This window comes from Atractosteus spatula, chromosome 9 (genome assembly GCF_055471065.1).
Source record: "Atractosteus spatula isolate fAtrSpa1 chromosome 9, fAtrSpa1.hap1, whole genome shotgun sequence".
Lineage (NCBI taxonomy): Eukaryota > Metazoa > Chordata > Actinopteri > Semionotiformes > Lepisosteidae > Atractosteus > Atractosteus spatula.
In genome coordinates this window covers 48,972,543-49,000,361 of record NC_142714.1, presented here as the reverse complement: position 1 = coordinate 49,000,361, position 27,819 = coordinate 48,972,543, and the positions used below count along the sequence as shown (strand labels likewise).

Sequence of the window (27,819 nt, the reverse complement as noted above, 5' to 3'; positions counted from 1 at the left end):
GAGAGAGCCCAACCCGAGCACAGCAACAACGGACGCGGCAGAGAGAGGCACACACGCACCAGAGCGAGAGGGGAGGCAGAGAAAAGAGGATTTTCGACGGCTGTAAGGGATGATCTAAAAGAGGCGGCGATCCGGGGAAGCGACACGGGGAGGAGAAGGCAGAAATTTTCGCCGAGAGAAGAGGGACAGGGGAAGAAAAAAAACTGCTCGCCAAGATCACCGTACCCCCCTCCTCCTTTCCTCCACCCCCTCCTCACCACCGCGCCCCGCCGCCCATCGAGATGCACACGGAGACCCGTAGCAAGAAAGTAAGTCAGTTTCGTTTGCCTTGTTTTAACCCACTACCAGCCCCCCCCCCCGAAAAAAAGATCCCGGACGCCTCTCTATTCCCAGATTGCCCCGTGTCCGCGGACTGGCACTGGGCTGGGGAGCCGGGCGTGCGGTGGAGCCGTGCGTGGGGCTCGTCCTGCTGCCGGCCGGGGCGGCTGTGGGCACCAGCCCGGCAGCATCCGAGCGAGGGAGCGCGCAAGGCTGCAGCTCCGCGGGACGGACAGGCGAGAGCGTGTGTTGTGTGTCGTGTTGTGTGTGTGGGTGTGGGTGCGCGCACAGCCGCGCGTCTCGCCCCCCCAGGTTCACGGCGAAGCCGCCGCGCCTGGCAAAAAGAAAAGTAGGTCGCTCTTGCGGGCTGGCGCAAGCCGGTTCGCCAGGAGAGGTATATACGGACGGGCGGGCAGACCTGAGAGCTGCTGCGCCCCTCTCTCTCTCTCTCTCCCCCTCCCTCGCTCCCTCGCGCTGCCGCTGCGGGTTGGGTTCAGGTTTAAAGTGCGGGCAGCGCGAGGCAAGGCAGGAAGGAAGCACGAGACGCTGCAGCGCGGAGCAGCGCGAGAGAGACACCATCTTAGCTGCCTTAAAGCGACAGCATCGCCACCCCTCCTGCCTGCGGGGATGGGGGACACGCACGGAGGATGCCGGGGCGTGAAAAGCTGTAAATTAAGATGATGATGATGATAATAATAATAATAATGATGATGATGATAATAAAGAAACAAAAGCGCAGCTCTCCCAGGAGCACGGCCGAGTCTCGGGAGCTCGAGTCTTTGAATACTCGCTGTACCACTTTGAAAGGTTTTGCCATTTGTATCAGCCGGTATCTTAATTCACAACATATATAACCTGGCTTTCAGCCGTCCCTTGCACATCCAAATGTGAAAGGAACACGTTTTTTTGGGGGGGGGGGCGGCGGCGAGGGGGCGTGTGTCGTGTGGGAGTTGTTAGAGTAAGGGCAGGTGTTTTCATGGTTAATGGCTCGGTCTGTCTTTTTGCTTGCCTTGGCATTTCAGAGAGCAGATAATTCCTGTATCAAAATGCAGAAATGCGTGTGTGTGTGTGTAGAAAGTCCCCTTCTGACGCCTGAATGCAGTAATACTTCGCATTTTGGAGTAAACTGGAAGGAAAACACCGCATAACTCGCCGGAAGGACACAAGGGGGCGGAAGGGGGGGGGCTGAGATAGGCGTGACCAGGGCGCGCTCAGGTGAGGCGGCCTCGCGTGGCTGTGGGTTGAAATCCCGAGTGGGACCCTCCTGTTGTTTGCTGGAGCAGCATATTTCACCGCTGTTGCTCGCCATAAAAAACACACAGGCAGGAATGTAAGCCGCTGGAAAAAAAAAGGCGTCAGGGCAGTTGAATAACGTTCTTTGCTCCAGGAAAGACAAAGCCCTGTGAAAGGCTCTTATAGCGGTGTCAGCTCGGGGTGCTGGGGTGAGGATGGTGTGAATGAAGAACACATTTCAGCCTCTGGCCGGGCCTGTGGCCTGTCTGCTCCGGATCCACCGGTGGCGCTGCGCGGTGTGAGCTGCCACGCCTGGGCTGCTGTTTCGCAGAGGGTCTCCCGTGTTGGTTAGCGCGTTAATCACCAGCAGTGTCAGCTCTCTCCTGGGCCCGGGGGGACACTATGTCTGCAGGTGTGCTCCGTGGCTTCTAAACCTCCAGCGCGCCCAGAGGAAGGAAAAGCCGCTAGACTGGCCACGTTCAGTCAGTAATGAGCTGAAAACCTTGTTTTAGCCTGACCGTGGTGGTGGTGGTGGTGGTGGGGGGTTGGATGACAGGAAAAGCTAGAGAGGAACCTTTGGTTGCTCCTGTCAGTGGTGTGAGGAGACCAGTAGGTGGCGCTCCTCCATCCAGACCAACGCCCCAGTCTGGTGACGGGGGACTGTGCTATAGGATGTTCTGTGCCTTGATGAGTCGTTTCACGGAGGTCCTGACCTCTTGATCATTGGGGATCTCGGGGCAGCGATCTCGAGAGTAGGGAGAGATTAACCTGCCGTCTTGGTTGAATCCTCCTCTGGGCTTGGCACAGTCTGGCCTCCCTGAAGCTCCTCCTGAATCGAGCTGGCGAAGGGGTTGCTCACCCCGTCCCCTGGTCAGCAGTGCGGAGCCCCTGTGTGTATGCTGTGGTCGTAGATATGGGTTCCCTCCTGTATGTCGAGTACTTTGGGATCCTTTGGACTGCAGAGAACTATAGAAACGCGATTGAGACTGACAATGCCCTAGTGTTATTTGTGCCACTTGATTGTGATGTGGAGAAGGTTATACATGTCTGGGGCGAGGTTGGAAGCCCCAGAAGATTAAGCCCCCGTCTTCCCGTTCAAGTCTGTGATGGTGCAGCGGCAGGTCCAGCAGTTTATTTTGCCAGAAGGGAAGAAACAAGGCGTCCTCTGCAGTACTGGGCAGCACAGTGCAGTCTGGGGCGCGATGGTCTGTCAGTGCGCACAGCCGCGCGTGTACACCCAGTGATACAGCACAGGCAGAGCTCTGGGTGTGTCCGTCCGATGTGCAGTCGCAGAAAGTTGCAGAGAAGTGTTTACACAACCTCCTGCTTTTCCAGCGCTCCTGCGTGTGTGCAGCTCAATGCCTGCATGTGCACGTGAGTCCAAGACCCTGTGGCTCAGCAGACGGAGGCTGGGGGGATACATTGAGGACTTTGGGGGATCCAGGCTAGAGACTTGCAAGTCTCAGTGGAAACCGGAGCAAAGATCTGCTCAGTGACACGCACTTATCAGAGGGCGGGGGCGAGACAGCAGACGAGGCGCCGCGTGTGTTGGTGTGCCTTTGTGGCATTTTTTGACAGAGTGATACGCAGAGAAGGCAAAGCCTTTTGCATAGCAGTTCGGTCCATTCCAGGTTTTGCAAGACTCATGCATATCAACAGGTACCAGGCTCTTCCCTGTTCAGGCATGCCTGAGCCGATTGACAGGGCACTGGGGAGCGGTTCTGTTCAATAGGATTTTTTTTTTTCTTCCCTTCATCACCATCAGCGCGGTTCGCAGCAGAATCCGCACGCCGATAAGACCGCGGAAAAGTCCGCCAGCTGTCTTGCTCAGCGTCTCTGGCTCCATAAAACGAAACTTTGGCTCTGGTCCTCCAGAAACCCCGCGGGCGTGGGGGCTGGCAGCCTGCTCGGTGAGCTAGCCCCGCGGAGAAGCCCGGGGGGGGGGGGTGATCCTGCGGTCAGCGGCCTGGGGCGAGGCCTGCGTGCTCACGCTCACCTGAAGCGATCAGCCGAGCGCACAGCTTCGCCATCGGCGGCCTTTAGAAGCCAGAACACCTTATATTTCAACGCAGGGGCAGCGGGGGGGGGGGGGTTCTCCCCAGCAGATTTCGAGTGGGGCTCCAAGCAGCTGTGCAGATGTTGGGTCTGAGCCGCTGAATTATGAACCGCCCCACTTCTGGCGCCGTGCAAACAAAATTTCCTGGAGAAGTGACGTCAGAGCTGTAGGCAGGCTGGCCTCCAGTGGCCTTTAGCCCCTCTGGCGTAGTTTCACAGACCCGTCTGCGTGCGGCTCGGGGGGTGTGGGGACTTGTCGGCCGCACTGGGAGGAGGGGGGGGCTGTGGGATTCACAGGGGTGGGGAGGCCATAGGGGGGTCTCAGTGGGGGTGAGGACCAAGGAGGGGTTATAGAAGCCACAGCATTGTCCAATACCCCCCTCCCCCCCCCCCTCCCCTTCCCCACCGCCCCCACTGCCATCTCCCAGAATAAAGCTGATTGGCGACCTAACAGAATGACCCCCCACAATCTCTGCACAATCATTAACCGGAGAAGGAATCCCGTCCCCATGGCAACCCCAGCAGCCCTGCCAAGGCTGGCTGTGGAGTCCGGAGAGGGAGGGAGGGAGGGAGGGAGGGTGAGAGGCGCTAGCAGGGCTGGGGCCGAGGCTGGGGCAGGAAGGGTGTGGCCGCGTGCTGGCCTCCACTCCTCACTGGTGTTCCAAAAAAATCTGTCCTGCCCTGCCCCCACGACAACCCCCTCTCCCCGGTTTAGGATTGCTTCAGTCGCTCGGCACCTGATCATGTCCTGGTGACGCCCCCGGACTGTGTCTGACGTGCTGACATCTCTCCAAGAGGAAGGCCTGTGTCCGAGTGCCAAGTGCTGTGTGGCCTACAGCCAGAGCTAGCCTGGAGAGGTGGATTCTGGGACAGGAGGGCGGGGCGCGAGGTGCGGGGGGCAGACATGTGGGCCTGACCAGACCAGACCAGACCAGACTAGACCAGGGGCAGGTGTGGGAAGCAGTGCTGTAGTGTGGGGAAAACTGGGAACACTGGGAGAGCGTCCGAGAGGCTTGAGTGTCGTTCCGGAGCTGCGAGCTGGTTCTGCCCTCATCTGTCGGTTCCTGCTCTTGTGTCGGAAACCAGCAGCATCTCGTTGCCACGGGAAACGGGAGATGTTGTCGAAGGGGGTGCTTGCTGGGTGTAAAAACACCACAGTACGTGTTCCTTCTTCATCCAGGTTTTGTGAAATTGGCTGTAACGTGGAGCTCCACTCTAGTGACGCAAAACACAGGTCCTGTGCGTTTTCTTTGCAAAACCCCCACAGTTTTTTCTTCTTCTTTGTTTGCTTTCCTTTGGCCCGTTGTGACGGGATGGGGTGTCGCAGTGCTGAAGGGAAATTTGAGATGGAAGTGTTTCTGGTTCCTAGGAGGAGTTGGGAAAGAGTTCTTGACTGCATGTGGGAGCTGCATCTCTCAGCCCTGTCACGCCCTCTCGGGGGTCGACCTTTTTGAGGGGCGGGATCGTCGCCAAGAACAAAACCCCGCTTTGTACTGTATATACTGCGGATGCACTTGTACGAGCAATTCAAGTGAAGCGCCTTTAAGGGCTATAGCCCTGTACTGGATCTGAACCCGCAACCTCCCCTCTCCTCTGCTCGATTCGGGCGATGGCAGCCCGGAGGCTGTCACCTTGTTTCTGGGTGTCGTTGTGGCTGGAGCGTCGGCCTCTGCTCTAGAAACGAGCTGTTTGTTGGGGAGCGAACAGGAGTCACAGTTGGTCTTGGTGTCGCCGCTTTTTCAATTAAAGGGTGTGGAGGGGTGCCTGTACTGACTCGGGGGCTTCTGGGCATTACTGGGGATGCTTGGGATAGGGATGGGGGGTCCCCACGGCCTGTTCTGGTATCAAGTAACAGCCTTGCCAGTCAGACTAGAGTAAAGGTTTTTGTAACCCTCATTCTGACCTTTGAATTGCTTAATTGAAATCTTAATTGGACTAATATGTGTGGGGTTTTTTTAGCTGTTTTTTTCAGTATCCAAATGGAGTTCATTAATAACATAGATTCCGATGCCCTGCAATCTTCCAGCTGATTAATGAGCTGAAAAAAGAAATGCATAGCAGAGATCTTTTTTTTTAATCCAGCAGCTGGTTTTGGTTTAATTAAGTCCCTTCATTCTGGAAGATAAACAAAGGCCGTCTCTCCAGGACGAGCGCCGAGCAGCCCTGACGCAGGACGGGCATGTGGAGGATTATGGGACAGGCCTAGCAGAGCTGTAGCAACAGCTGTGTGGGGTCACAGAGCGACACACCCAGGCGTTTCCTTGCTAGTGTGTGTGTGTGTGCGTGCAGGAATGAGAGCAAGACTCCCATTACACCATCTGAGACCTGAGCCAGCATTTCTAGGGTTTTACGAGCAGTAAGCGCCCGTCCACAAGCCGGCATCAGGTTTGCCGAATGTTTCCTGCCGGTTCCCTCGTATTGCGTGAATACCTGCAGGGAGATGCACCCTCGTCTTGAGCGCGCTTGCCTTTTCTGGGGCGCAGAAGCCGTACGAGACCCCGCGACCGGGAAAGACTTGAGATGAGAAGCTGCTCCCTTCCCAGTAACTAAAGGTGGTGTGTGTGTGTGTGTGTGCGTGCGTGCAGCTTGTCTCCGGCTCTGCAGCAGAGCTCCTCGGCTGCCCTGGCACCCTGACAGTCCGGTGGCAGTGTTCGCTGAGGCTGACCGCCCTGTGGCATTAACCAGGGGTGGTTAAACTTCAGCTCCTGGCGTGACAAACCCCCTCCCGTCTGCCAGAGCACGCTGTGCCCGTGTGTATCGATTTGTGCCCTGGATGGCGCAGGGACGGGACTTGCATGGAGCTTATGCCAGGGTTCAGCCATGCTGGTGCTATGCCACAGGTTTTGGGTGGGGGGTGGGTGGAGTTGAGGGGGGCGCTGCCATTGCCCCCTCGCGAGGCTTGACGTCTTGTCTGCTGCAGGCGTGCGCAGAGGAAATCCAGCAGCTTCTGTGACTGCTCTGAGTTCCCTGCGCTCGCCGGTGCGCCTCGCAGAACAATAACCGTCGCTGCTGTTCGGCACCGCTGCTGCAGCCGGTGCTGGAAGACGGAGGGGAGACGGGGAGAGGGAGAGGCCCAGGGAGACGGGGGGAGGCCGCACTGGTCCGGCCCTGCGCCTTTAAGGCCGAGTGGACTGAGCGAGCGAGGGGGGAGGAGGAGGAGGAGGAGGAGGAGGAGGAGGAGGATACACATGGAAGGTCACAGCCACCAGGGGTGGGGTGACAGAGGGGGGGTTAGTGACACACGGAGCGCAGTGACGCACAGGCAGCGACAGCAGTGCCAGGCACCCTGTCCAACACACCCTCGGGGACAAGGCACTGAGCACCACAATTATCATCGGCTTTAAACACTAATGATAATAAATGGGCGTTCACATCCCTGCTGCGCAGTTTCCTCATGCTGCCCTACGCCCAACGGCAGCAGAGCCTTCGGACACCCCAGCTCTTCTGGAAGTTAGGAGCTGACCGCTTTGAGGATCTCGTCTCCAGGGGGGTCTCGGCTTTGGCCACCCGGGCCAGGCTGGGTTGCTTGTTCCACGCTCCCACTGCCCTCTGCGCGAAGAAGCGTTTCCTGTCCTGGGTTTTAAATGCGCTCCCCCTTCACTCTCCACTTGCGTCCTCTGGTGTGGGTTTGGCTGTTGCGTCTGGAGAAGCAGAGGGAGCCGTTTCTGTCTTAATGCGGGGGGGGGGGGGGGTGTCGGTGTGCTGCCCGTCAGCAGCGTCCAGCTCCTCACAGCAGGGTGCAAGAGAGGCGCGTTGTGACCGGTGCCCAGGCGGTACAGCTGCCTGCCCTCCAGCAGCGTCCTGGGGTGGCATCTGACTTTGTCGCAGGGAGGGTGAAGGCAGGGGCAGGGCGTGTCGGGTGGGGGAGGCTGTCGCAGACTGCATGCGACCACGCTCAGTCCCCCTCGACCGCAACGCTGCTGTCCGTGATCTGGCCCTAGCGGGCCACAGGAGCCAGAGGATTTTTAAAGGGAGGCACAACTTTGAGGGAGTGAAAGTAATTGAATCGTGAGCTGATTCTGTTTCTCTAAGACTTCAACAACACGGTGCAGAGGCCAGCTTACTGCAAAGACTGGGGGGTTTATTTTTCTGAGAATAGAAACTTGTTTTTGCTGTGACAGCAGAGAACCCCCCCCCCCCCCCCTCCGCCGCCTCCTCCGTTATAAAAGGAATAGTCCGTTTCCTCTTCTAGAGCGTGACCCTGGTTTTGGGAAAACTTCTCTTGACCCTGCTGGTGGTGGTGGTGGTGGTGGTCGGGGGAGGGGGGGGGGGGTGGGAGGTCGAAGTGGAGGCAAGAGCTTCGGAGTCGTTTCGAAATCGCCGCCTGCAGACAGCGAAAACAGAGAACTGACGGTCGGCCTGGAGACAGAAAGGCTGCCTCCTTCCTCCTCGTCACCTCGACTCTGAGCGAGAGCTCCCTGCCTGGGTGGTTCTCTCCGCAGACGGCTTGTCGCCCTTCTGCGAGAACGCCGGGCATCGCACCTCTCTGCCCGCGCACACGGCAGAGGCGCCGAACAGGAAAACCCAGTGGGGTTTTGTTAAAAATGGAGTCACGCTTTTAGGTGGAAATTTAAAAAAAAAAAAAGGCAATTTAGGGCATTCAAACGCTGAACCCAGGGACCTGGTCCGGGACACGTGCCACAGGCTGTCATCTGCCTGCACGCGGGGTTCAGAGTGCAGAGCGTTCCCTTCCTGGGGGGTGGAGAGGTGAGATCTGACCCAGATTGAGTGCAGTGCACTGCACTGCCAGCGTCCCTAATCCCCCCCCCCCAACCACTTCTCCTCATCCTCTTGCTGACTTAGCTAATGAGCCCCCCCTCCCCCCCCCTCGTGAGACAGAGAGAGAGAGGGCGGAGGGGGGGCATGCTGGGAGAGAAGGAGGGGTGGGGTCACGCCCACTCAACCCCACCCCCTTTTTCCTGGAAGTCCCCACAGCAGGGGATTTGAGAACAGCCAGCACAGCCTTTGCATGCACACACACACACACCTCTCCCTGTCCTTCCCAGAGACCCCCCCTCCTCCCCACCCGCGCTGAGGGATCAGCCGCCAGGACCCAGCTGGCAGCGTGGAGAGCTGCCTCCAGCCAAGAGCCGAGCTCCGCTCAGGCGTTCTCCCCGGTCCTGGCTGCAGCTGTAGACGGCAGTCGGGCTCGGCTCACAGGCATGGCCTTGCCGGAGCTCGGGATGAGAAGGCAGTGTGTTAAAAAAAAATCTGTTACATGCAAAGGCAGACACAGCAAACACAAAATATGCATGCGAAAGCGAAAAAATGCTAGCAGTGACCTGCAGTAATATGTGTCATCAGCAGGAACATTTAAGGTTCGCTGTCAACCCCAGAAGTGGCTCTGTCACGAGTCCTCATTTTGTGTCCCTTCATGCTGTGACAGGGTGAACCCCAGGGGTACCTCTGTGCAGAGCCCTAACTATGTTTCCCCCCAGGCTGTGACAGGGTGAACCCCAGGGGTACCTCTGTGCAGAGCCCTAACTATGTTTCCCCCCAGGCTGTGACAGGGTGAACCCCAGGGGTACCTCTCTGCAGAGCCCTAACTGTTTCCCCCCAGGCTGTGACAGGGTGAACCCCAGGGGTACCTCTGTGCAGAGCCCTTGCTGTGGGTCCTATAGTTAGTGGGGCTGTATGATTCCTCCCCCAGGGGGACAGCTAGGTATTGTGGGGCTGTCTGAAGTTGTGCTGATCTGGGTGCCCCTCGGGACATTCCAGGAGACAGTGAATGGCCTGCTGTCTGGCAGTGATCCTCTTCTCTGGGCAGCTGTCTGGGACCGGAGCAGAACTGGAGGGCAGCTGTGTCTCCTCTGTGCTGGGCTGTGCTGTCGGGGGCAGTGTGTGCGTGTCAGCAGCAGGGTGTGTCAGAACAGTGTGGGGGCGTGCTAATGAGAGCCGTGTGTGAGGCTAGGGTGGAGGAGGGCCACACCCAGCCTGCCTGGGGGGCCACACCCTGTCCAGGAATCTGCTGGTGGACCTTACAAGCTCATTCTTTCACACTGCACAGTCTCGGCCACGCGGCAAACAGCACAGAGGGAGCAGCAGGAAGCTGAACACGTCGCACGACGCGACACGACACGACACGACAGGCGCTCTGCATCGAAAACTGTGTGGACTGTGTCACGGTCCTTCTTCCGATGCCACCGGCCGAAGAGTCGTGCGTTTCTAGTGTCTCGCTCGTGTCCGTGCAGGGCGAGGAGCGCGGTGGGTGTCACACACCCCTTCCTCACTGGGTGAGCGACAGTAAAGCGCAGGGCTCAAACGAGAGGAGGCCGTTCAGCCCACCCAGCAGATAGCCAGTCACTGGAGCTCGCCCTGCCGTTCCTTGGAGGACGCCAGGGAGCTCGACAGGCTTCAGCAACATGGCTGGGTGGCCTGTTCCATACTTCCACCACCCTTTGGGTAAAGAAGTCTCTCCTGTTCTCGGTTTTTATGTGCTCAACCCTGTCCCCGAGTAGGAATCGAACCTGGGCTGCAGCCGTGACAGTGTGAATCCTAGCCACTAGACTACCAGGGAGCCTTAAGGGTTAACCCTGAGGACAGGGTGTGCTCTGGGTCGCTGGGGGGGTGGGGGTAGGGACCTCTCTCTCTCTCTCACCCTCTCGGGGACAAGGCTACGTCTCTCCCTCCCTCTCTCTCTCCTTTCGTTTTCTCTTTGATTGGTTTCGGAAACGGTTTTGCACCTGCATGTTCTTGTGGGGGTGTGCAGTGAGTCAGTGGTGTAGAAGCAGTGAGTGGTGTTTGTGATGATTAAAATCTCTACGCTTATCGCGCACAAAACATTTCTGGTTGTTTTATAAACTGAAAGTTTTGTGTCCATCTGAAATTCCTTCTTCCCCCCCCCCCCTCTAAATTCCTTGGCCCCTCCTTTTGGTCCTGTGCCACCCCCCTCTTCTGATGTTTACTCTTTTCTCATCCTTTCAGTTTCATCAAATATAACCTGCTTTATTGACCGGACTGATGGATTACAGTATTGCTGAAGCAATAACATTTAGCAAGACATTTGCAACAATAAAACTTTATTATTTGAGAGGCTCGCGGTCTGTTCCTCAGGCTAGGACAAGTACTGGACTGCAGCTCTATTGAGTTTCCTCCCCCAGCAGGATTGGAAACTGTTCTGGTTCCAGCAGGAATGGGAAACCTGGGAAATCTGGGATTAGATTAGTTAGTTTAGAGAAGAGTGTTTGTCTCATGCTGGAGAGTTGTCTGCAGTGTAGCAGAAAGTGTCTCTGCTTCTCCCGGCTGGCAATGGGACCACAGCCAGTCCTCTCTGGGTAGACAGGTCTGCCTGTGTCCAGTTTCTATGGCCAGGCTGTGGTCACTGAGCCTGTCCTCTCTGGGTAGACAGGTCTGCCTGTGTCCAGTTTCTATGGCCAGGCTGTGGTCACTGAGCCTGTCCTCTCCGGACAGCCAGGTCCGCCTGTGTCCAGTTTCTATGGCCAGGCTGTGGTCACTGAGCCTGTCCTCTCTGGGTAGACAGGTCTGCCTGTGTCCAGTTTCTATGGCCGGGCAGTGGTCACTGAGCCTGTCCTCTCTGGGTAGACAGGTCTGCCTGTGTCCAGTTACTATGGCCGGGCAGTGGTCACTGAGCCTGTCCTCTCTGGGTAGACAGGTCTGCCTGTGTCCAGTTACTATGGCCAGGCAGTGGTCACTGAGCCTGTCCTCTCTGGGTAGACAGGTCTGCCTGTGTCCAGTTACTATGGCCAGGCAGTGGTCACTGAGCCTGTCCTCTCTGGGCAGCCAGGTCTGCCTGTGTCCAGTTTCTATGGCCAGGCTGTGGTCACTGAGCCTGTCCTCTCCGGACAGCCAGGTCTGCCTGTGTCCAGTTTCTATGGCCAGGCTGTGGTCACTGAGCCTGTCCTCTCCGGACAGCCAGGTCTGCCTGTGTCCAGTTTCTATGGCCAGGCTGTGGTCACTGAGCCTGTCCTCTCCGGACAGCCAGGTCTGCCTGTGTCCAGTTTCTATGGCCAGGCTGTGGTCACTGAGCCTTTCCTCTCTGGACAGCCAGGTCCGCCTGTGTCCAGTTTCTATGGCCAGGCTGTGGTCACTGAGCCTTTCCTCTCCGGACAGCCAGGTCTGCCTGTGTCCAGTTTCTATGGCCAGGCTGTGGTCACTGAGCCTTTCCTCTCCGGACGGCCAGGTCTGCCTGTGTCCAGTTTCTATGGCCAGGCTGTGGTCACTGAGCCTGTCCTCTCCGGACAGCCAGGTCTGCCTGTGTCCAGTTTCTATGGCCAGGCTGTGGTCACTGAGCCTGTCCTCTCCGGACAGCCAGGTCTGCCTGTGTCCAGTTTCTATGGCCAGGCTGTGGTCACTGAGCCTGTCCTCTCCGGACAGCCAGGTCAGCCTGTGTCCAGTTTCTATGGCCAGGCTGTGGTCACTGAGCCTGTCCTCTCCGGACAGCCAGGTCTGCCTGTGCTGCCCAGTATCTGTGACCCACGGTAGGTATGTGTGGTTTGCGATGGCCCATACAGGGATTGAACCCATGAGCTTGGCGTTATCCACAACAGGCTCACTCATCTCGTTCCCCCGCTCCTCCCGTCTTCACTCTCCCTGTCTGTCCGGTCTTGTCGCTTTGCTGTCCCTGTCTCTTTCTCTCACCCCCTCTCGCACCCCTGCTCCATCTCTCCTGCTCTGCCATCATGGGGATTTACAGGCCACCCTCGGAAAGGACAGAAACAACACGGGTGGGACGGAACAGGAGGGGCAGCGACGAATGACAGTTCCACCCCCCTCGCTCACTGTCCCCCCCCCCCCCCCTCTGTCTCCCTCAGCTAGCTGCCAGCCGCAAGAGCCCTGGCGCCGGCGGCATCGCCCGAGCCGAGCGCCTGCCAGCTGTCCAGATCAAACCCGAGCCGCTGGAGAAGGAGTGCACGGTGAGTTTGAGATCTCCACGCGGGACACTTTTTGTCCGGGGCAGGGATGGGCAACTCCAACCTCGGAACGTCAGAGCTGCGCAAATCCAGTGAATTCCCTTGCTGTTCCTTATTGCCAGATACTTAACGGAATTGATTACTGTGATAGGAGGTCCAACCACCTGGGCGTTTTTATAGATCTGGGGGCCTGGACCCACCCCTCTCTGGTGTGTGTAATTAGGGTGCTGGAATACCTGCGTGTCCTCATTCCAGCTCTGCGCTTAACGACTTAACGACCTGAATCAGCTCGTTTTTGGCTTAATTGGACTGGTTGGCCGACTTGACCCAGCTCTACCGGTGCCGGTGCTTTAGAGAGACCTGGAAGAGCTGCAGACATCAGCGGGGGAGGGAGAGGTGAAAAAAGGAGGAAGATAGCAGGAGAGGGGTGGGGGGGGTGGGTAGTCAGGAGAGGAAGAGGAGGGTAGTTAAGTCAGGGTGTCATGGCTGCTTGTGGGGGGGGTGGGGCAAGCCCTGGGGGACAGCCAGGGGCGTGTGTGTTTGTGTGTGTGGGAGTCAGTGTAGCTCCAGACCCTGCGTGTGCGTGTCTGTGTGACTCATCCTGCAGCTCCTCCAGCCAATTCCTGACCTGCTGCTGCGCCACAGGGCTTGCTGAAGCCCCGAGTCTTTACCCAGAGTGCATTATTACATTAACGACGGCAGGGGTGGCGACGGGCTGTACGCAGCACAGCGACATACGGAACGGGGAACATGTTGCCCAGCTCAGACCTTGGGGTGCTACTGATCAGTGCTGGTTTGAGGTGTGTGAAGGCATGTTCTGGTGCCTCAGCGAGCAGCAGAAGTCTCCCAACAGCAGACGACAAAGGGTATTCTTGTCTGCTACCCTTTTCGGGATGGAATAAAGTTCAAGAGCCTGAAGACAGCACACACACACACACACAAGGGGAGAAATCCCGGCGACCCCTGACGAGCCGGGAGTCTGTGCAGGATGTGGCTGGCAGCAGTCAGCCTGTCCCCCTCCTCTGCCTGCCCGCCTCGCCCTGGTCTCTTGCAGGCCTGCTGGAATGGAGGGGAGGCTTCGTTCCCGCCGTTGCCATGGCGACCAGGCTCTGGCGGGAGTTCCAGCGATTGTGATGTCGCGCGTTCCACACCCCTTCCTCTCCCTCCCCCCCCACCTCGCCCAAGATAGTCTCTCTCAGACACATGCAGAGAAGCAGAATTCTCCCGAATACACACACACACATACTTACACACACACACACATACACACACAGATGGGCAGGGAACACGCACACAGCTCACGCACGTATGCACACACACCCTGACACGTCCTCGAGCACATGCCGAGATGGAAGCAGTCATGCACACATCCATTCAGACACGCTTAAACACACACACACGCGCATGCATGCACACACACACACACACACAGAGGGAACGTGGGAACAAGTAGTATGTTCTGTAGATGCACAGAGCCTGAGACAAATCAAGAAAATGACGAATATAGAAATCAGACTTAGTTTCTAGACATGACGCAGCATGCACATCTCAGATAGGGTCTGGTCTGATCACCGGACATCGAAGACTGAAACAGCTTTAGAGGAATCTTGGTTTTCGGCACACCTCGCCCCTCCCAGCAGGCAGTGCAGACGCAGAGTCTGTCTGGAGTGGCTGCTCCTGAGGCGTGGTTTGGTCTATAAACGTTCAAAATGAAAATTGCCCTCCGGAAGGAAGGCTTCTGCAAAAGTGTGAGACAGCGACAACCCCAGGCGCGGTGAGAGTTTGGCTTCATGGCGGCCGCACATGAAGGGGGCTACTGTGTGCAGAACAATGAAACGTGCAGCAGAAGAAATCCAGCTGTGACCACGCCCCCCCCCCCCCACCCCAGTTTACCACCTGCGGGGCTCCAGCTGTGCGGCACTAACAGCTGACACAGGGCCCAGCTGTACTGGACCTTGACCCAGACAAAATGCAAAGTGTGACACAATACTGAGCACAAAACGGAGCCTACTCAAACATATACTGTAGTCTGGCTGACAGCTTAGTATCAGGCATCATGCACACCAAAGGACAGCACTGCCCCCACACCCAGACTCGTGTTCTCTTCCGGTATAGAGCAGTGCTAAATACACACACACACACACACCTACCTCCTGTACAGGGCAGTGCTACACACACACACCTCCTGTACAGGGCAGTGCTACACACACACACACACACACACACCCTCCTGTACAGGGCAGTGCTACACACACACACACACACACACACACACACTCCTGTACAGGGCAGTGCTACACACACAGACACCCCCCCCCCACTCCCTCCTATACAGGGCAGTACTACAGACACACACACCCCCTCTTGTACAGGGCAGTGCTACAGACACACACACCCCCTCCTGTACAGGGCAGTGCTACACACGCACACAGACACACACCCCCCCTCCTGTACAGGGCAGTGCTGCACACGCACACAGACACACACCCCCCCTCCTGTACAGGGCAGTGCTACACACACACAGACATAAAGACCACACCCACAATCTCCTAGCTCCCCCTCCCTCCCCTGTGCTGTAATATCGTTTGCAGCTGTTGTTTTTTTGCTTTTCTCCCCTTCTTCTGTTTTTTTTAATAGATGTCTTCTGGTTCGCACCAGAGGCCTGTGTCTGCTCTGCTGTCAGCCGTGCTGCCACAATAAAAAAATCACCTTTAAAATAGAGCATGAAGAGCCGTTCTGGGAGGGTGGGGGTTTGTCTAGGAACTCCCTTGTCAGGGCTGGAACTGTCTACAGCAGTGCAGCACAGAGATGGAGGACAGAGCGAGGGGACAGCAGAGCTGTTTTCTCACACAGCGATTTTTTGTTTCTTCTGTGGCTCCTCCAGCGAGCAGCCGGTGCAGACAGCGGGGCAGAGCCGATCGCGATAAGCCCGGAACCGCTGTGCGTACTCCACTCGTGATGTCTTTTCGTATAGGATTCCAAGATGCAGGAAACAGTTTCCAAGCGGAGTACCGTGCTGTACCGCCGATGCTGCTGGATTAGTGAACGGAGGAGGCTGAGGGGGTTGTTGATTTTAGATAAAGGGGTTGGAACTCAGATGTTCCTGCCAGTGAGCGACTTTCCCAGAAAAACAGGGCTCCGAGTCTTCCTGTTGCATCAGGCCACACTGCTCCTGTCCCTCCTGTTACCCTCCGCACAGCTCCCTCTCCTCCCATTACCCTCCGCACAGCTCCCTCTCCTCCCGTTACCCTCCGCACAGCTCCCTCTCCTCCCGTTACCCTCCGCTCTGCTCCCGTCCCTCCCGTTACCCTCCGCTCTGCTCCCGTCCCTCCCGTTACCCTCCGCTCTGCTCCCTCTCCTCCCGTTACCCTCCGCTCTGCTCCCTCTCCTCCCGTTACCCTCCGCTCTGCTCCCGTCCCTCCCGTTACCCTCCGCTCTGCTCCCGTCCCTCCCATACCCTCCGCACAGCTCCCTCTCCTCCCGTCCCTCCCGTTACCCTCCGCTCTGCTCCCGTCCCTCCCTTACCCTCCGCACAGCTCCCTCTCCTCCCGTTACCCTCCGCGCTGCTCCCGTCCCTCCCGTTACCCTCCGCGCTGCTCCCGTCCCTCCCGTTACCCTCCGCGCTGCTCCCGTCTCTCCGTTACCCTCCGCACTGCTCCTTTCATGCTGCTCCCTTCACTCCCGTCCCACACTGCTCCCGTCCCACAGCGCTGGGCGAGTCAGAGCGAGCTGCAGTCAGACTCGGGTTTGAAGCGGGTCGCCTGTGGCCAGGAGCCCCCTGCCCCTGTTTGCGTTTCTGGAGAGAAGGGGAGTCTCCTGGGCCTGCAGGGTGGGGCCGAGGGGAGGGGGTCGCGGGGGCAGAGTGGCCGGGTGGTGGGGATGCTGCAAGGGTGCACTGGGAGACGGAGTGGGAGAGGGTGGGGGGGGCACGCAGGAGAGGTGGGAGCCCAGGAGGAGCGAGGTGGCAGGGTGCAGGAGAGCAAGCAGGCAGGGGGAGGATGAGAGTCGCACGGCGCTGTCAGCTGACACTTCCCAGTAGCCATGGAAACTGTAGGCCCTTCCCGCCCACTCCGCACCCCCCTTTCCTCTATATCCCCTTATCCCTTCCTCCCTGCGCACGTCTGCGCTCTCTTCCGACTTCCTGTGAACTCCCTTCTTTCTCCATTCGCTTATCTCTCCCCCTGCCTGGCATTGAGTGCTGCCTCGCCTCCTGTCTCCCTGTCTCCCCTCCGTACCCCCACACTGTCTCTCCCTGTCTCCCTTCCTGTCCCCCCACCCTATCTCTCACTCTCTCTCCCTGTCCCCCCACACTGTCTCTTCCTGTCTCCCCCCCGTACCCCCACACTGTCTCTCCCTGTCTCCCTTCCTGTCCCCCCACACTGTCTCTCCCTGTCTCTCCCTTGTACCCCCACACTGTCTCTCCCTGTCTCCCTTCCTGTCCCCCCACACCGTCTCTCCCTGTCTCCCCCCCCGTACCCCCAAACTGTCTCCCCCTGTCCCCCCACACTCTGCCCTCTGCCTCGCTCTGGTCTCTCTGCGCGCCGCTCTGTCAGGCTCAGGCAGGAAGTGGCCCGTGGGCGTCGGGGAGGGAGGGCTGCAGGCCCAGTGATGGTGTTTGTCTGTGTGGTCAGAGCTAGCTGCAGTCCAGAAGCCTGCTGAGTTCTCATCAGAAGGGCACGCGGCACCTCCTTCAGAAACGCGGGGGTCTTGGAGCAGGCCGCCTGTCCTCTGGCGCTCTGCAAGGCCTGTTGCAGAAGCTCAGTCCACCACGCTGTGGGGTGCTCAATGTGATGTGGCAGGGCTGTGCCCCAGACGCGAGCGCTGCAGTGCGGCGGGGAGCTATAGATAGCCCCACTGCAGCGATCTGGCAGCGGCTGTGTGGCGCGGCAGTGCTGCCGTCAGCCTTGCCCACAGCTTGCTCAGTGCAGCCGCGCGGGGTGGCTTGTTGGTCAGGGAAGCGCATTCCCACTGCGGCCAGAAACCCCTGTTCACACAGGAGCGCAGAAGACGCACACACCGGCTCTTGGCTCCACTTCCCCCGCCCTGAGCTCTTTGTCAATCCCTCTCTCTCCCCTCTCTCGGCCTTTTGCTGCCTCCCTACATCTCCTCCCCCCCTGCCAACTCTGTTTCCCTCTCTCTCTCATGGAGTGGGCTGGTCCTGGGTGGGTATTAATCCACAGCATGCGCCTGTCAGGGAGGCCGCCCCCACAGTGCTGCTGTGCAGTGGAAGTGGAGAGCGATGGTGGAGTGGAGTGGTGCAGTGCAGTGCCACTTCAGCTGCTGAAGCGGCGTCCAGCTGGCAAGAGGCCAGGGCCAGGCCAGAGGGTCCGGTCTGCGACTCCACGTTTTGGCACTGACCTTCCTGTGGGTGGGTCCTGATCCGGCCTTGTGCACACAGCCCTGCCCTGAACCGGCCCTGCCTTCCTGTCTGCCTGCGTGACCGTTGCCCTGAATTGCAGGGGGCTGTTTTTCGTTTCCAACGGCATGAGATCGAGATCGAGTATGAGACGCGAACGCTGAATTTAAAAACGATTACAAACGAGAGGAGGCCATTTGGCCCGTGTAGCTCATTGGGTAGTTATTAGTTAATTGATCCGAGGATGTTGTCCAGCTTTTTCCTGAAAGAAGGCCAGGTTCAACAGCACGGCTGGGTAGCTTGTTCCATACACCCACAACCCTTTGTGTACAGAGGTGCCTCCTGTTTTCAGGTTTAAATGTGCAGTTATTCTACATTTTGTACTTGTTCACTGTTGATTCTGAAGTCTTCTCGATTGACTTTGTCAGACCCTTTGAGGGTTTTGAAGACTAGGCTGGGTCCAGTTGTGGGGTTCTCTGCACTGTGCTCCAGTTCTTTTAGCCTGTCAGTGTGGGGTGTATTTTGAGCCTGGGAATGTGTCTGGCTGTTCTTCTCTGGACTGACTTAAAACAACTGCATCTTCCAGTTTTTAACACAGCCTCGGCTGATTTCTGCACTTTTCTGCACTTTTAACGATGTCATGACATTGTCTGCCTCAGTAAAAAGACGCGTGTCAATATGAACACTCAAGGTTTTCTGGTAGGCATCTTTTCCGAGCTCAGTGTCCCATGCACACATGGCTGGTTAAGAATGTGCTTGGTTTTGTACAGAAAGAACGGACTGTATTTCAAAACGAGCACGTCGCACTTTCTTCTGTAGGTTGTCATTTCTTCTCTAGAAGCCCTTAATGGATGCTGGAAGGAAGTTGCTGGGACTGCATTTTCCCTTTTTCTCACACTGGTTATTAAATCTCAGTCACAAAATAATTTCATTGAGGGTATAGAAAAAAATGAACAAATTCCGGATTGTGAACAAAATCGTGAATTTGTGAAGGTCCCGTATGGTCGCCATGTTGTCACAAACCGCTGGTTTGTCCACGGGTGAGAGCGAGAGTTCGCCAAAAGTGTGACGTGGTGCGGCCCTTCCTGCTCGCTAGTCACTGTGATGACTCATTTGATGTACGAGTGAATACGTACAGGTTGTGCAGCAGACATTTCACTGCAGAAATGTTCCAACGTGATCGGCATGCAGAGTTAACAAGTTGTACTTGTCAGCAAAACCACCTCAAAGTTGAGAGCAATATTTGTATTGGATTAATAGAGATGTATTCACAAGCCTGCTTCTTTACAACGTCAGAGAGCCACATCATGTCACCGGAAGGTTCGTTGCCTTGTTCGGAATTGCAGACAATGAAGGCGCTGCGCTTATGTGTAAATGTAGCCCATTTTATTACGTAAATTGGAGGTTTTACATGTTACGGTGTACATCTTACTTTCACTGTGGTTTGAAATGCACTCATCGATGCTGATTCTTTCTGACCCTGAAATATAAAAATAGTGCTGCAGTTCCCCTGTAAGCATGCCGTAAGCAGAAGCAGTTTCATTAATCTGATCTCTCCTCCTGTCCTTGCCCCACTACAGCAGTTGGAGCATGAGGAGCAGCCCCTGCAGCCTGCTGTGGTGAAGTCAGAAGTGACTCCGTCGCCGCCCCCCCTGTGCCAGGTGAAGCTGGAGCCCCCCGAAGACCTCCTGTCTGCCGACCAGACCGAGCCCGTCGACCTGTCACTCAACAAGTCCCGCCCCAGCCCGCCGGTTACCAAGGCGACCGGCCCCGCCCTCTCCGCGCTGGCTCCGCCCGTCGCCCCGACCCTTCCGTCCTCGGCCACGCCCATCCCCGCCGTCCTGTCCCCCGGGTCGATCCTGGCGTCCACGCAGGGGGTCGGGGGGCAGCAGATCCTGCACGTCATCCACACCATCCCCTCCGTCAACCTCCCGAGCAAGATGGGCGCGCTGCAGACCATCCCCGTGGTGGTCCAGTCGCTGCCCGTGGTCTACACCACGCTGCCCGCCGATGGCATGGCCACGGCCGCCATCACCGTCCCCCTCATCGGCAGCGACGGGCGCTCCGAGGGCTCCGGTAAGGACCGGGGGGTTAGGGGTCCGAAACTCACTGCTCTGGTGCTGTCTGCCCTCCTCCTCGCCTCTCCCTTCTGGTTAACAGAATGGTCCCGTACTGAGAACGGCAGATACCGCTCGTGTCTAGAGAACCGGTCCGCGGGCCCAACACAAGCAGAGGCTTGTGTCCGTTGAGGAGGAGATTTCCTTTTTAAAACCACTCATTCCTTTGCCTTCTGGTTTCTAAAGCCAGCCTACAGAAAGACTGCAGCCGAGAGCAGGCCCTTTGTTTGCTGGTAGTTAATGGATCCTAGAATCTCATCTAGCTGTTCCTATAAAGAAACCAGGGTATCTGGTTCAGTGATATGTCTGGGCAGCTTGTTAAACACCCCCACCACTCTCTGTGGACAGTAGTGCCGCCTGTCCTGACTTGGAGGATCTCCTCCAGCTGTGTCTTGAGAGAAGCCAGGGTATCGGCTTCAACAACACGGCTGGGCAGCTTGTTAAACGCCCCCACCACCCATTAGCATGCACAAGTGCCTCCTGTTCCTGGGTTTAAAGTTCATCTTTCACTGTTCACTTTGAAGAAGTCTGCTCGGTTGTTTTAATGCCCGACAGTTTTGAATGCCTGTATCAGGTTGCCTTACAATTGTCTCTGTTCAGGACTCAAAAGGTTAATTTCCTTCAGCCTGTCAGTGTAGAACATTCCCTTAACCACCAGAATATAACATAGTTGTTCTTCTCTGGAGGGATACCAGAGCAGCAATAGCTGTTCTCGAACATGGTGACCACAATTGTACACAATATTCTAATGAGGCCTTCCTAGTACAGTATACAATTTTAGCATCAGATCCTCGATTTAAATTCTCTTTAAATTGTAGACCCTGCCATTGGGTTTTCCTTTCCTAATGCTTGCCCACATTGTCCAGAAGACCTAAATGACCGAAGTCTTCTTCGTAAGTAAGGCGTCTGCCAGCGCAGTCCTTCAGTGTGTGAGTGGGCCACGAGCTGGAAGGAAGGAGAAGGAAGTTGCAGCAGATCGAGGCTCTGTGTCTGGGTCACTCTGGACAGTCATGCAGCTCCCCCTTTCCCACTGTAGTTAGAGTCTGCGTGTTTTACACCTGCCAGCTGTAACCCAGCTGTAACCTGAGCTCCGACGGCGGCTCTGCAGTCACGGGTGCCCGTGTGCCCCCTGTTCCTAGTGTCTGTGGACACGAGCGTCGGCACTCCTCGTGAATCTGAATGTGTGAACAGTGCCCCCTGTCTCTCCCGCCCCCGCAGTGCAGATCAAGCCTGGCTCGACCTCTCCGGTGGAGATGCACAGCGACAGCGACGCCGAGAGTGGCACGGAGTCCGGGTCCGCGTCCTTCAGCGCCCTGACCCAGGACCTGGGGTGAGTGGCAGGCCGGGGCACCCCGCCGGGCCGGTCGGAGGCTCTGGCTGCAGCGGGTTCCTTCCAGAATCTTACCAGCTAGACAGCTGGGCAAGAACTTACATATTCTGGTGCTTGCGTTCCTACCAGGGAAATGTTGTGTGTGTGTTTTCTTGTGGCTCTGTGTACAGGTGTGTTGTAAGTGTATAGAGATGTGTACAGGTGTGTTGTAAGTGTATACGGATCTAAGTAGGAACAGGTAGAAGTTTATTCCATGCTGAAAGGAAAAGAAAAGAGACGCATCGTGTCGCCTGAAACCGAAATGTTGTGTCTCTTTTCTTTTCCTTTCAGCATAGAATAAACCTTTACTGGTTCCTTTGCAGCCTACACATGCAGATGCAGCTCCCTACTTCAATGTCTTTTATAAATCTAAGAGTACAGGTGTGTTGTTAGTGTAGATAGATCTGAGTTTACACAGGTGTGCTCTATGTGTACATAGATCTAAGTGTGTACAGGTGTGTTCTAAGTATACATAGATCTTCTGTTGTAAGTGTACATAGATCTAAGTGTCCACAGGTGTGTTGTAAGTGTACACAGATCTAAGTGGACGCAGGTGTGTTGTAAGTGTATATAGATCTAAGTGTCTACAGGTGTGTTGTAAGTGTACACAGATCTAAGTGTGTACGGGTGTGTTGCAAGTGTACACAGATCTAAGTGTGTACGGGTGTGTTGCAAGTGTACACAGATCTAAGTGTGTACGGGTGTGTTGCAAGTGTACACAGATCTAAGTGTGTACGGGTGTGTTGCAAGTGTACACAGATCTAAGTGTGTACGGGTGTGTTGCAAGTGTATATACATACAATGTAAGTGTATACAGATACATTCTAAGAGTGCGTAGCAATTTTGTGAAGAGCTCTTCAGGAGTCATGTTCTGTGTGACTCGGGGGTGTGGGGAGCTTCTCTGGAATGATGTCTACCCAGTGTGTCTGTGTGTGTTTGTGCGTTAGTTGCTGGGCAGGGCTGTGTCGGAGCTGGGTGTAAACAAGCTTATATAACCGTCTGCCTGCTCTCCCACACCCCTTCCACACGGCGGGAGGGAGGGAGGGAGGGATGGCGGAGTGCAGCTTTCTCACCCTGTTGCCATAGCGCGCTCCGGAGACGTGGCTGGGGAATGGGGAGAGTGTGCAATGGAGAGAGAGAGGAGAGAGGGGAGCGAACGAGCTGGCAGACAGGGTAGAAGAGAGGCATTTAGGAAGGGAGGAAAAGAGGGAGTGAGGCAATGCAGGAAGGAAGGGAGGAGGAGAGAGAAAGAGGGAGGGAGAGAGGGGAGGAGTGGGAGTAAGAGAGTGAGGCAACCATGGGCTGGAAATGAGAAAGCAAGGACGGGCTCAGACAGGGCAGCTGGCTCCCTCTGGTGGCTGGTTTGTGGTACTGCACCCTGATGCTGAAATTGGAGAAGGGAAAGAGCAGCCCAGCGTGAACATACAGGGCAGTGTGTTGAAGACGAGCCCCTTCAGAAACTGAATGCCTGCTCTCATTAATATGATCTGCATTTTTCAGCAGCAGATTCATGGCTGATCTTGGGATTTAATCTGTTGGTTTGTGATATTGACAAATTAAAATATTTGCACAATTGTTCTTACACTATGTGGAGGCTCTGTGCACTCCCAGAGAGTGAAAAACAGTGACTAGTGGTAGGCTGTCTCCCAGATCTACCTGAATGTGATGCTTCGGGCTGTAAAGGACACGTACTGGACCTCAGACTGGTTCTGTATAAAGAACAATTAGTTCCAGAGGCTTCCACACCAGTGCCGAGATGGACAGCTGTCAGTTGACAGGGCGGATGTTTGACTAGAAATGTCTGGCCGTGTTCTAGTGTTTGATTGGTGCTGCCTGTCCAGTTGTTAACAGCTGTTTTTTTTCTTGTCTTAGCTCTGCCCCTCACTCACAAACACAGTCCCCTGATTCGCCAGATATGAAGAGGAGGCGTGTCCACAGGTGTGACTATGATGGCTGTAACAAGGTGTACACTAAGAGCTCCCACCTGAAGGCACATCGCAGGATACACACAGGTAATCTACTGCACAGTACACACAGTGTAGAAGCCAAATACCCAAAGAACAGCCCAGAACAGTGCACAAAAGTTATAATACCTTACACACTGCGAGCTTTATCTTTGTTTCATGCAAAAAAAAAAAAGGTTGCAAACAGAGTGAGTTTCCTGAAATCTCGGATTATTGTGGAGGCTTAGAGATGGGGGAATTGTGGGTTTACAGTGCTCTTAAGGAAAGAAGTAAAAGTAAGGGAGACCGTGGAGGTCACTGACAGGGCACAGAGCAAACATGAGCACACGGCGCCAGTTAAGGAACTGCGAGCACAGGACTCATTGGCGCCCCCCGCTGTCCGGTTGTGTGTATTGCAGGGGAGAAGCCGTACTGCTGCACCTGGGAGGGCTGCGCGTGGCGGTTCGCGCGTTCGGACGAGCTGACCCGGCACTTCCGCAAGCACACGGGCATCAAGCCGTTCCGCTGCACGGACTGCGACCGCAGCTTCTCGCGCTCCGACCACCTGGCCCTGCACCGGAGGCGCCACGTGATGATGTGATCGGGACCGCGTGAGGGGGCGCGGCTTGCAGACTGAAATGGCAAAATGGGTGGATGAGGGGGGGGGACGAGGTGCGGGGGTGCAACTGTGAACCCATGACATGACCTCCTTCGCCCGTCTCCCCTCCCTCCTGCGGCTCGGCCAGCAGTGGGCGTGTCCAGCAGGGGAGGAGGCGGGGACGGTAACGGCTAGAGCACTTGGACACGCCCCCCACCTGCAGACAGGCCCCTCCCCCTCTCCCTACCTGTGATTTTACTGTGAATTAACCAGCCCACACACCCAGGCCGCATGAGGCCAGAAGAGACTAGAAAGCACAGGAGGCTCCTTCAATCCACCAGTGCCATCTAAATATAAATCGTCATATAAATAGTGCCGAGTTTGAAATTCCAGAGCTGGGAATGGATGGGCGGGGGCTCGGTTTTTTCCCAGGTTGGAGAACACGCGCAGCTGGATGGGGGGAGAGGGAAGTGCTCGGATTAGGGATGGCGGGGAGGGCGGGGGTGTGGAGTCTGCCGTCTGCCGCAGTCCTCTTGCTCATTTTTCCGTGCCGCCTGAGTTGGTTGCGCTGGTGGGCAAGCGGGCCTGTGACGTGTGTGTGTGTGTGTGTGTGTGTGTGTGTGTCGCGAGGGAGGTGTTGCCCTTTACAGGCGATTCGGGGATCCCCCTATCCCTGCTGTGACCCACAGATTCCCCCTGTCAAGGGAGTGCTGTGTGTGTGGTTCAGTGTATTGACCCACCGCCCTGCCCGGCCCCTCGGAGGTCAACGAGACTGTGAATCTTCTCCTCGCTGTTTTTATTTTTTGCTCGTGTTCCTTTGGTTTTGCAATCCACCCATCGCCCCAAGAGACTTTTTTTCCCCCCCAAGAACAGTATTGAACTCTTTCTTATTTTTTTTAAGGGCTGTTTTTGGACTGTTGGCCAAAAGTAGTTGTTGTTTGTTTTTTTTTTTTAAATTTGGAGCGAAGAAGACCGGACAGCGCGGAGGCTTGGAGATGAGGCTGTGGGAAGACACAACGGGAGCAGGGTTTTTTTTTGGACTGTGGGGTTTTGCATGCTCTCAAAAAAAAAAGGCTGCATTGTCAATGGATGTTCCTGGTTTCGTGGTACTTGTTACACCTATAGCAAGCTGGCAGCAAAACCTGTGGCTGTAATCTGTGTTGATGTGGCGCCTCCAGTAATAATGTAGTATATGTCCTGCAAACTGAGGAAGAGTTAATACAGAAGCAACTATTATACATCTGTTAAAGCAAATAAGAGTGGATTTATAGCTTCCCTTTTCCTCTGCTCCACTTCTCCCTCGTTTCTGTCCCCCCCCGTACGCCGTGTGGGGTGGAGGGCCCAGACCAGGAGGGGGCGCTGCACATCGTGAGCTGGCAGGTGAAGAATGCTGCCCCCCCCCCCCCCCCGCACAACCGCGCAGGTTCCAGGCCCAGCCTTGACACAGAGGCAGCGTCGCTAAAAGGGATCGAGACACGAACGCGCCTCTGTCCGCAAGCCAGGCCACGCGTGTCAAGCAGGGCCTGACGCAGAAGCTGCGATACTGCTCCCGTGTGTGTTGACACGGTGGAGAAACTTCCACTGCTTCTCGCTGGCTGAGGGATGCTCCTTTTCCAATGGCGGGAGATCGGTATTTGCACACGCGATGGAGAGTCAGTGCAAATAGTTAGGATGATTTCTGTCTTTTTTTTCTTCTTTTTTTTTTATTCACTCACTAAGAAGGCTGTGAAAAAACATAACCCCTGAATGTGTTTACAGGACAGTAGTAATGATCAAGTTGTGTACGTGTGTTGAACCCGTGTTGTGCGGTGTGTGCGCCCTGGACGCACACGGATCCTCGTACTCCAGTTTAGTCAGGGATCGAGAGGGCGCGGGCAGGAGATCTGTTCTGCCCCGTGCTGGGCAGGAACTCAAAGCACTGAAGGAAAGAGCCCCATGTGCAGACCCATAGCGCAGTGCACAATGCACAGGGCAGAGAACGCCCTGGTCTTGCCCCAAGCCCCCCGAGCCTCTGGGGGGCGCTCAGGCCTGGGGGTGGAGGGGAGTCCTGCCTTTTATTTTCAGCACGCCAGTTCAGCGAAGGGTGATGCCAACTCAGACGCAGCGAGCTCTGCATTGGGGCCCTTGAACAAAACCGAAATCGGCTTGTCCCTTGAAAACAAAGGCGGGATTCAGTTCTTGGGGCTCTCCAGGGGCAAAATCTCTTTGCCGGAGGAAGCAAAAATTGAACCGGCCTCTGGTTTATTAAATGGGTCAGCATTTATGGTTTCTGTTTTCTTTCTCATCCAGCTCATGGTGTGGTGTTAACCAAGCACATCCTTTTTAAAAGGACAGTACAGATTATGTAGAGTTTTGTAATGTAAAATCTTATCGGTCCTAACCACAGGGAGGAACAATACACAAGATGTACATACTGTATATAATCCAAAGTCCAGATTAAATGTAACGGGTGGATTTCTATTTTTAACACTGACTAGATAATGTGAAAAATGGCTTTTTCTGTTGTCGTTCTGCTCCTGGTTTTGTTTCTGTAGTGGCCGAGATGAACCGAGCGCGTCTCGCTGGTGTCCAGTGAGGGTCTCGTTTCGGCTCGGAGGCCCGGTGCCACTGGGCCCGATTCGGTGTCCTCACAGCACAGCACACGGGGACGGCTGTGAAACTCCCATTGCTCTGCAGCTGGAGCCATTCCAGGTTTTACCTGCTGGAGGCCTTTTAAAAAATTCTCGCCGATTCCCCCCCCCCCCCCCCCACACCTCTTGCGTTCATGCTTTTTACAGTGTTTTGCGTAGCTTTGCAGAGGTAGACAAGGGGCTAAGATTAAACTGGGGAATAGCAAGGCCATTTTTACAGCTCTTCGGTGTATCAACCTGCCGAGCAGCTGGCGTTTCACTCGTACCTGTGACTGACAGCTGACGCAACACTGCGAACACAGGAGGGGAGAGGGGTGGGGGGCGGGGGGTGTTTTGGAAGAGTGAGAAAAGTGATGAAGAGGTCGTTAGAACCAGACAGGAGCCCCGCCCTGTGAATGCAGCAGGGCTGCTATGGATTTAGAGGCAGAGGAAACGGGACAGGTCCTGGAGCAGGAATGAAGAGGTGGAAGACGATGAGCTGACAGTGGGGTCCCTCAGTCCCACGCTGAATCCTTCGCAGTGGGGCATGTGTGCAGTTTGAGTCGCCAGTCCTCTGCCATCAGCAGAAACTGCCTTCAATTAAAAGAGAATATTTCTGGATGGCAGAGTTGCGATCCGAGGAAAACTAGTCCCCAACCCCCAAGATCCCTCCCTCTCCCCTCGTCAGGTCCTTTTCAGATCCTTCTGTTGAACCCAGACTGAATGATCTTAAGAATCAAGACCATCCTCCTGTCCATGTCCTTGTGCAAAGGCATACCACACCGGAGTGGCCAGCTGAACATTTCCCTAAGGATACAGCGCCACCTAGTGTAAGCAAGATGTAAAATCCTTTTGGAGGGGGGTGTATTTTGGGGGGGTTTCTTTGTGTGTATGTGTGTGCGTGCTTTTAATCTCAAGTACCTAATTCTATTTCTTAAAGCAAACAAATCATAGGTATTTTATATTGAATGCAGTAACTTATGGGCCAGTAATGTAATACTCAGTGCAATGCAGTTATTATTATTATTATTAATATTTTTTTGTATTTGTATAGAACAAATGTTTAAAGAGCAGTGAGGAAAATGCAAGGTTTTTGATACTGTGAGAAATGGTGTGAACAGACCAGTTTCCCTGTATATTCATGATTACACCCCTCCTTTTATAGAATAAAATGTTTTTTGGTGGAACACTTTCTGTTTCCGTCTCCTTTTATGTTGCTTTTTTGAAGATGATCCACAGTGCCCTGGTGGAATGAAGTCAGCGCCCATGTGGCCTTGCTGTTCGGCTCGGTGTGCGTTAGCCACGAAGGAACGAGTGACCGTTCACTTCAGTGCTGTAGAGCCTCCTTCAC

General features: G+C 55.7%; 1 protein-coding gene across 1 annotated transcript; it reads left to right on the top strand.

The window, feature by feature from the left end:
- On the top strand, nucleotides 1-27,658 carry klf8 (Kruppel like factor 8). Its single transcript, XM_088925453.1, has 6 exons — nucleotides 1-308; nucleotides 12,378-12,479; nucleotides 19,413-19,908; nucleotides 21,168-21,279; nucleotides 23,191-23,330; nucleotides 23,681-27,658. Exons 1-6 carry the CDS (start codon nucleotides 282-284, stop codon nucleotides 23,860-23,862), a joined length of 1,059 nt encoding a protein of 352 aa, XP_088781579.1. The 5' UTR covers nucleotides 1-281; the 3' UTR covers nucleotides 23,863-27,658.
- The last annotated feature ends 161 nt before the right edge of the window (nucleotides 27,659-27,819 follow it).

What these genes read in the sequence shown, in the direction of transcription:
- klf8 (XM_088925453.1), top strand. Translation starts at nt 282, where the DNA reads ATGCACACGGAGACCCGTAGCAAGAAA. An exon ending in CGGGCGCTCCGAGGGCTCCG is followed by an intron (nt 19,909 to 21,167) that starts GTAAGGACCGGG and finishes CCGCCCCCGCAG; the next exon opens with TGCAGATCAAGCCTGGCTCG. An exon ending in ACATCGCAGGATACACACAG is followed by an intron (nt 23,331 to 23,680) that starts GTAATCTACTGC and finishes TGTGTATTGCAG; the next exon opens with GGGAGAAGCCGTACTGCTGC.